We start from the raw sequence: 9474 nt of genomic DNA on the forward strand, positions 1-9474 counted from the left end.
ATATACCAAATGATGCATTGTAATCTCATTGTCGAACTCAATTTATTTTTCCTCTAGATCTCTGGTCATCGGTCCAGTATGCATGGCGGCAATAGCTTACTCGATATTAGCGTATGTAATCGGCATTTTGCCGGCACTAGAGGTGATTGGGCTGGTCCTCTTAACGTTAGAAGTCATCTGGTACTTCTACTACCGGTATCGTATTCGGGCCCTATCTGAAACCTTGGTATGTGCCACTTTCTGCTGTGTACTCAAAGTTGTGATCTTGTTTGTACCATCTGTACGACGCATATACGACGAAGCGAGGGGTTGTATCTGGACATGCCAAAAGCCTTACTGTGGGTATATGATCTATGTAGATATACTGCCTAGCGTGATTGCTGTATATGTTTGCGCCAACTTGAAGAGAGTGCAGAGACTTTGTGGTGTTGTTAGTGCTGATGTTGTTGAATGATGACATTTAGTCGTCTGAATCTATGTTTTGAATAGTTCGCAGGCTCGCCTAGTGATAAGTCATTTCATTCAGTGTTCTTGTTTATCACATAGGTGCTAATTTTCTGGGGGTCTAGAGGGATGTCTGCTGCGACATATCTGTATCTTATCTGAGTTGAGTGTGCTTCTGATCCTGTGCCACTTTGGGTGTTCAGCATTCTAGTCTCATATGATGGCTCACCGAACAGTCTGAATCTATGGCGCATAAAGTTCTTAATACACATGTGTCATGTGTATGGTCAAATACCTCGTTCACAGCTTGTGCGAATCACCGGTGGTTGCGCATCGAAAGTCTCGTCGGTTTCTCATATTGAAATATCTGTACCTACGCTCGCAGGTCACTTCACCCCCCTACGACGACTACGAATTCATCCTGGAGAATATCATAGACTATGTCTCCGACAATGGCAACGTCTTTTTTCCGTTGTGGTTTCAGAGTCGCAATGTCGAGAGTATTACCCGAAGGTATGTCGGTAAATGGGAAACAGTATGGTTTCATGTGTATCTTTATTAATGCACTGGTTAGGCTATTTTCGGAGTGGTGTTCCGGAAGTGGTATTTTTTAGTCAGTTCTCCACAGCACAGCCTGTACATGATTAAGCTGTGCTATTCAGCCTAACACTGTGGTGAACATACGAATGAATCTTCAATAAGTTCTACATCTATGTATATATTTCTTCATTTATTCGTTGGTTTATCCCTTGCGATTTCGTCCAGAGCTACACGCTGTATGCGATGTTTGGTTCATGTCGTCCAACACCCTGTTTTAAGCTGTAAAAGTGTTCCACCTCACGGACGTCTATCTTGTATCATTCATCACATATCTGCAGCGAGTTCCGAGCTATGTTTGCGGCCAACTATCACCACAAGACAGTTTCCGAGTTAACACCGTACGAAGCAGAAATGTTTGAGAGAATGTGCACGAGTTTTGAGGATCGTGTGGGAGCTAAGTTTATGGTTCAGGATGCAAGCACAGATAAGGTAAAGCGTAGTTGTATTGTTTTTGTCGGTAAGGCACATGTTTACTACTTCTACGTTATCTCTAGAGTAGGAAAGAGCATCCTTTGGTGTCAAATCACATCAACCGAGTATACGACTGATGCTTTAGTAAGGTCAAATTAGGCCCATTTCGAGCTGTACTGGGCAATATAACCAAGGTCCGATGCTCCGGTAGGACGTTTCAGGGCATTGATCAGTGAGCAACTACTATTTTATAGCTAATTGCGTTTTCATCGTGCTCACTCGATTTGGATTGGTTCGATCGTAACCAGTCGTTTGCTGTAGGCTTGATACTTGATTGTATTTCTTTCTCGAGGTGCGGGTGCGCATGCGCACTCTGTTTCAATACCATGCAGTTGTGTGGGGTATGTACAAGGCAACCCGGTGGTTGTGTGACCGCAAACATACTCAAGTCCATCATTTGCTGGTACCACAGGTAAAAGGCCTACCTGCACGCGTGTACTACGACGACAGCGAGGAGCACCCCGTGGGCTACATGCAGCACACAAGGGACGATCTCAAGGTCATCCACCACCCACTCTTCCTGTATCTTTGGTCACACTTATCGAACGTATCATGTACCATAGTACTACGCTACGTCTTGGGATTCACGGACGTATTCGATCAAACGACCAGGATATGGTATTGGGTGAAGAGGAGCAAGAAGAAGGTCACACAAGAGGTGAGAAAGTCTGTTCAACTTCATGATTGTTGCTATTGTGTTTGCGTAGACTCGCTCGTATGTCATTAGAAGTTTGTGTTCACTTACGAGCGGAGGCTTGCGAGATGTGAACGTGCTATTATTGGTGTGTATTCGATGAACTGGACTCAAATCGATCTTATCCTGGGCATTGGCGAGTGCCCATGCATGTTTAGGTAAGTAGCCTTATTTTTCTTCTCCTATAGTACGGGTTACACCTCGTTTTTATCCTCACTTGGCAGGATTATGTTAATCATATAGCTGTTGAACGTGTTTTCGGCTCAGCCTTGGGAAAGGACTCCCCGCGAACAATTGTTCATCCTGATAACTATCCCCTGTACTGCACTCACTAGGCATATGGGACGTTTGACGATGCCGCCAAAAGCACGCCGGCGGCTAGAAAACCGATTGTATTTGCTCATGGTATGGGCGTGGGGTTGGGCCAATACCTGCATATCGTTTGGAGACTGTGCCACATGCACAACTACTTGGGTGAACCCGACAAGGACGGTGTGACAGAGGATACATCAGGGGTCGATGACAGAGATGTGTACCTCATGGATATGCCGCATATAGCGTTAAGAATATGCGAGGATGTGCCCACAGTGGATTCGCTTGTAGAGACCATTAAGGTATTATTAATATGTCTTGCAGAATATTCATACTTCGTTCGTGTCGGCTCCAAGTCTTGGCGCGTGTGTTGCTTTAAAAGTCAGAAGTACTATGCCTGTGGACCAAATAGTTTGTCATATTCGCAGGCGATACGACTGATCAATACGTATACTGTACTCTTCATGTCACTTTCTTACAACTGTTCGCGTTCACTCTTTATGTCACTCACTTACAACCGTTCACTCTTTTTGTCACTTACTCACAACCGTTCACGTTCAAAATCTGGGATTCCCACAGAACTTCCTGCAGAAGGACGGCCACGATTCAGCCGTGTTCGTAGGCCACTCCTACGGCACCGTGGTGCTCGCACGTATGGCCAAAACGAACAAGCATTTGATGCACACAACGGCCTTCATCGATCCAATCTGCTTCTTGCTGTTTGTACCGGACATTCTACACAGTTTTGTGTACCGGTCTCCGGCGGCGCATTGGTTCCAGTGGTTGCGCTGGTACTTCTGCAGTCGGGAACTGTATATGCAGAATGTGCTGTGCCGAAACTTTTGGTAAGTATGCGAGCGTGGAATGGTACTCGCTTGTATATAGTTTACGAATCGATGTTTGTGCGTGTTCACCAGTAGTAAATGCCTGGAACATCAAAAAAAGGAACGTCAAGAAGAGAAGGACAATTTTGAATGCTGGTAGGAAGTCTTAACCCTCGTTCTTTTACATTTCATAGGTGGCATCAGTACATTCTCTTCGCATCAGATATCCCAAAGCACACTTTGGTGGTCGCTGCAATGGAAGACGACATTGTACCGAGTAGAGGTGTTGTAGAATACCTGAAGGCGAACAGCCCGGACACGCACGTATTTGAGCCTTTATTCCAACACGCACAGTTTATGACCAGCCCCGACTTTGTGAAAAAGTTGATAAGGAGGCTGGTGGCTCAGGATGCCTCAGCGACTGCCGAGAAGGCGGCTGGAACGTATTAACGTATTGATTGCGGTCAATACTTAGCTGCTGGTGTGCCAAGTGTATGCTTGTATCTGTGTTTGCACTCCATACAGGCACGTATGATACTCTGAATTTAGACAGCGCTTTCTCGTAGACTTGGGATCTGTGTGGCAACGTGATATTTTGGATATCTTACGTCTTGGAGCGCGAGAAAGAGAATGTACTCTAAAGCATGCTTCATTTCGCCAATAAAACTTAGTAGAGCTTCAATATGCTTGAGAGCAGCAGCACTATAAGAGTATCTCGGATGGCGTTTGTGAAATGCAATTGCGAAATGGGTGCCAATTGGCACTAAAGTTAATATATGGAATAAGCTGGATCGACTACAGACTGCAGACGTGTTTACACAGTCAGCAACGGGTATATACATGTCCGAATCGTTGGTATATAACTGTACTGGTTTGTGTCTATAGGGTTCTTAAAAGCTGAGGTGCAAGAGGCACATCACATCATTACCTGCTGAACTAGGGGAATGGATCCGCAGATATGTACTAGTTTGGACCTTGTAGCTTGGTTTTTCGAACAAGACTTAGATTGATGTATCTGAGTCGAGTTAAAAAAGCGACGATAAAGCCCTTTGGCCAAATGGGGGTATGCGAGATGTTCATATCTCAACAACGCCGAAAACCCGATACGACGGCGGAGATGCAGCAGATGTACAGAATATGCGGTGGCAGTGCAGTCAAGAATGGCAGAGGCGGAGTAATATGGGCCTTAAAAGATAGTGGTATAAACGTTAAAAGCTAGTGATATAGACGTTCGCTGAAAGCAAGTAATATAGACGTTCGCTAAAATCTAGTGGTATAGATGTTCGCTAAAAGCTAGTGATATAGCCGTTTGTTAAGAGCTAGTGATATAAACGCTAAAAGCTCGTGATATAGTGGTCGAGGAGACGACCAAACGAGGCGTGGAGACTAACGTCAGGCACATCTGGTGGCATATGCACAATATGGCATTCGATGAGGAATGTCAACCGCATCGTGAGCTTTGTACAGAATCTGAAACATGCCAGTCCGCAAAAGCCTGTGGGTGCGACTCCTTCCTGAGTATAGGACGAGATAGACAACTCAAACCCGGGGCTGCAGTGCTATCAGGCTCACAGAGTTCAATGTCCTGAATGCAGGGTGGATAATTGGCGTGTTTGCCGCCAAGGCGCAGATTGTGTTTCAGGTCACCGACCAGTTGGCAGCTGCGTTTTCAACGCTCTCGCTTCTGTCCACGCGCGCACACGCTTCGTTAACTTCTAGGCGTGGTGGGTCCTAAGCCCCGACACAACTCGAACGGTCACGCAGCCGCACCACCAGCAGTTTATCGCGCAACGGGCACGATTAAAGCGCGTTACAATTGGGGTAAGACTTATGAAGGTGTGGGTGGTAAGGGATCCCATCCCGAAGCCTTTGGAGTTGACAGGTGTAGTACAGATCGCTATATCAAAAGACTATGAACTTGGTTTTCAGATGAAGACAATGGCTATGCAGTTGAGGGGGAATTATATCAGAATAAGCTTGACATTGGAGTGACAAATGCAAGACTTGAGCTGACAGCTTGGTACGGTTCGATTCTCTGGGTTGTAGATTGTGTGCGAATTTGCGAAATACCACCCGACATCATTCTACAAATTGTGCGCAGGATTCGCTATTCAGTGTATATGCTACGAGAAGCGCAATTTCAGACGAACACAATAAAATTCAAACCAACTAACAAGTTCGAACAAATTTAGACTGCTCATAAATATGGTACGATGCATCGTTGGAGTGGCAAGGGATCATTCGCTCCTACGAGGTGGATACTATACTACAGACGGGTGTTCGCTATTGGCCGTATGACTGTATGGAATCTATATCACAGCCAATACTGGTACAACCGAATGAGGGAGTAAATGCAATCTACAGATATATGGCCACCCCATATTTGTCGCACCAATTCAAATTAAATTTAATATTCGCTGGAAACCCCCATAGTGCACGTTTGATAGTCGACTCCGTACACGGTTTGTAATTTGCAACAGCTTTTCGAGCTACCGGCATTCTTCATAGTTCGCTCTTCCATTCGTCACAGGGAGAACATGGAAGCTTGTGCATTTTCTCTATCCCGTCTGCCCGAGCGTAGTATATAGTTTATTTCGCCGACTTGTGCATAGTTTCCATGTGAGGCATGCGCAAGGCTTCGGCTCGCTCGTTCTTTGAGTAGGCCTTCAGTTTCTGGAACACAGAATGGTTGAACTCCTCGGGCACCTCTTTCTTGTCCGTCAACCAGTAGTATAAATCCCAGTCATTCTCATCTGTGTACCATCAAATGGAAAAAATCGATATCCCGGTTAGTAACAGGCAATTATATCCCATCTGTGCATAGAATAATTAGGATTATGTACTGGAATCGATCCAATTACATTCGGATTCGCAAATTAAAAAAGAAAGTATGAGAGAAACTTCCCTTCGTGATCTGCCCAGGTGCATGTTCGAAGGTATTTAAAACGAGAACATACACATGTGTATATAAAAGATCTACAAGATATGTGGCCAGGATTAACAACAAACGAACAACATTACTGACAAACAAATAAATACTTCCATCCATACATTTACTGAGTTTAGTGTGCGCACAGGAAAAAAAAGAAAATAATTGCATGAGCTGCGATTTCACATTCAAAGTACCATTTATCGCTAACTCACATATGTCAATGTGTCCAACTGACGGACGCTTGCGATAGAATGACCACATACAGACATTAAGCACACACACACACAAACACACACACATATATACATATACATAAAAAGATACATACATACATACATACATACATACATACATACATACATATATATATATATATATATATTTATAAACACACAAAACGCAAGATACCAAATATGTACATAAATTTTGGCTTATACAAAAATAGGGTATATGCCAAGGTAACCAAGAAATTATCATGACACAGTCGTGCGCATTGAGACAAACTTGCATGCATTATATACATTCTTTAACAAACAAAAAACGTACAAACATTCATTCTAAGTATGTATACGCACACATCTACACAAATATAGATACACAATTACGTTGATAAGCATGCGAGAATTTGCATATGTGTACGGCGTAGCATTAGTGCATCGTTTGCTACGTTTTGGGCAATTGTGCCCTCGTCGCCGGTACAGCTTCAATAAATGGCGTAATGCAGACAGATAGGCGCTAAACGCACGTGAATTCTTTATACACACAATATTTCTTGAGTGCTGGATTGCAATAGGTTTAGTCACTTACATATAGCATATCATACACATGTAGGTAGATACACATATAGGTTAATAGTTTTTAGTCACTCACATATAGCATATCGCACACATGCAGTTATATACACATACATAGTGATAGTTTTTAGTTACACCAGGGTTGGAATCGCAAAATGGGTTCAAAGCGAGGCCGTGTTGCCATAAAAAAACAATGTACCGATATACAATGCAAAAACAAGCACGAAGGTAAGCCCTACAACTAAGGGATAGTGTATTCTCGAGACCTGCTAGGATACTTCCACCGCTAACATTCGAATGCATTAGATATATCTGAAAGCTTAGGTCCAGAATATACTTTCCGAAATGAACACAAAGAAAGTACACGTGCAAACGAACAAGGAGCGCAGCAGACGACAAATGAGGATCTTACACAGTCCACAGCAGAATCCCCCAGTCCATCATCATACACAGATATACCAACAGCAAGTCGAGTACATAAAACAGAACTTCGAACAACGCAATGAAGTATGATAATATATCTGTGAACTGCCTAAGCTTACCTAACAGTTTGTCGAACAAGTGCAATTCGGCCCCGTCCATGTCGTTCAGGTACTCCCTTGCAAACGTGCTTAGCAGCAGATCGTTCTCCAGCATTCCTCTCTTTCTCACCTGATATACCAGACGTTTGCGCTTATTTTCTATGCTCTCTCCTTCCCTTGAAATAGGCGGAATAGCTGGAATGTTAACATCTTCACTCAGGTTTACGTATCCTCGTTGCGCACTTTTTGAGAGTACATACTTATTGCTGCTAATAGTCGACTTCAGAAGGGTAGATGCGAAAGTATGGTTGTGTGAACTTAATATAGGCTGACTGACGCATCGCATACAAGGCCGCAACAGAGTGCGGAATGTGGGACTCATAGTGTATACTCGCAATTCCTCTTATGCGTTTAACTAATGTGCTATTTAGTCGTGTATGATAGCTGATATATATTCGATTATATGTGAACCTTACTGCGGTTCTTATTTACTTATTCATATACAGCTTTGTACAAAAGCCATACGTAGACGCGCATCATCCAGCAACTCCGATCTCTTGCCTCTCTTGGCTTTCTTTCGATTGGAGAGTATGTAAATACCCCTAGCCTTATTACGTTTTACGTTAGAACGTATAAAAATCAATACCTGTCACGGGTACGTTCACCGTTTTCTTTGTGGTACTATATATTTAACAAGGGTGTAATGTGTGGGTTCTGAGGTGCAATAGTTAGTATCTCTGTACGTATAATAGTCCGACTAGCTTAAATATTAGATTAGACACTTTATAAACCAGGTTTACGTTTATAAAACGTTTTTTCTCGAATATCATATATGTATACCGCAAGTCCACAATAAGCGTGTATTTACGTTTAACGTATAATAAACTGAACTACCATATATTTAAAACGTAAAGAGGTTTGTTGTACTTGTACTTTCGAATCTAATTTTAGAAATGAAACGTCCAAAGGCCACCAGTCATATTTCACGTGGCACTTTAAGGTGTCATGAGTCATCATTCTGATCGGAATGATAGCCAGACTAATAAAAAAAATGGAAGTTGCACATAGTTTTAATATATAGTATTATGTGTATTCGTATGTGGAGCACTGGGTATGTATACAATATATATATATATGCATAACCACACTCTTAAATAGTAACCTGCCAATATAAGTTTGAGATTCACAACAAACACTATATCCATACTCAGAACGTCTTTGCAATTGTTGTAGGATCAACGTTACAAAGGAATACTTTAGCCGCGGACAAAAAAATCGCGATAGAATACTGAGCTGACCAGCATCCGCCTATTTGAAGCCAATAGCATTGTTCACATCTTTATAGTAACAAAAGGGCTCTTATGAAACTAAATAGATCATAACTGCGAACACACATATATGCTAATTTAGATCTTTTATATTCACCGATAGCATATAACTGGATACCAGCAGCAGTTTTTGCAAAGTAAGTGTTTCTAACATATCACCCCAAATAATCTACCTATACGGTGGGCGTGACCCTTTATTCCTTCATAATGCAAAATTCAACTGTAAAGCTCCGAACTATAGCTAGCGCCGCACCCGAGATAGCGGCTTGTTTGTCACAATTCGTAAAACCCTCACGGATACAAAAGCAAACTGATGTCTTGGCGGGGAGGAATACTGTACGTGTAGTGCTAGAGAACGCGAGTGACCCGCACAATGTTTCAGGTAAATGTGTTTTTCTACAGCTGTTTGATATTTCACGTAAACGAAAATACATAGCACATAGACATATATAACAATCATTTGTAAACGCGCATGTACACACACACACACACACACACACACACACACACACACACACACACACACACACACACACACACACACACACACACAC

At 42.8% G+C, this 9474-nt stretch overlaps 2 protein-coding genes across 2 annotated transcripts in view; one reads left to right on the top strand and one right to left on the bottom strand.

Moving 5' to 3' along the window:
• Positions 1-4300, top strand: part of SARC_06122 (hypothetical protein) — a 5111-nt gene extending 811 nt beyond the window's left edge. The window contains exons 2-8 of the mRNA XM_014299992.1: positions 58-226; positions 830-957; positions 1323-1473; positions 1928-2173; positions 2545-2823; positions 3101-3366; positions 3540-4300. Of these exons, the coding sequence (XP_014155467.1) occupies positions 58-226; positions 830-957; positions 1323-1473; positions 1928-2173; positions 2545-2823; positions 3101-3366; positions 3540-3795 (1495 nt within the window). The 3' untranslated portion in view covers positions 3796-4300. The remainder of the gene's footprint in view (positions 1-57; positions 227-829; positions 958-1322; positions 1474-1927; positions 2174-2544; positions 2824-3100; positions 3367-3539) is intronic.
• A 1228-nt stretch (positions 4301-5528) lies between these two features.
• Positions 5529-8075, bottom strand: SARC_06123 (hypothetical protein). Its single transcript, XM_014299993.1, has 2 exons — positions 7614-8075; positions 5529-6098 (listed from the first exon to the last, which is right to left on the bottom strand). Exons 1-2 carry the CDS (start codon positions 7972-7974, stop codon positions 5935-5937), a joined length of 525 nt encoding a protein of 174 aa, XP_014155468.1. The 5' UTR covers positions 7975-8075; the 3' UTR covers positions 5529-5934.
• Between the last annotated feature and the right edge of the window lie 1399 nt (positions 8076-9474).

Source organism: Sphaeroforma arctica (genome assembly GCF_001186125.1).
Source record: "Sphaeroforma arctica JP610 unplaced genomic scaffold supercont1.424, whole genome shotgun sequence".
Classification (NCBI taxonomy): Eukaryota; class Ichthyosporea; order Ichthyophonida; genus Sphaeroforma; species Sphaeroforma arctica.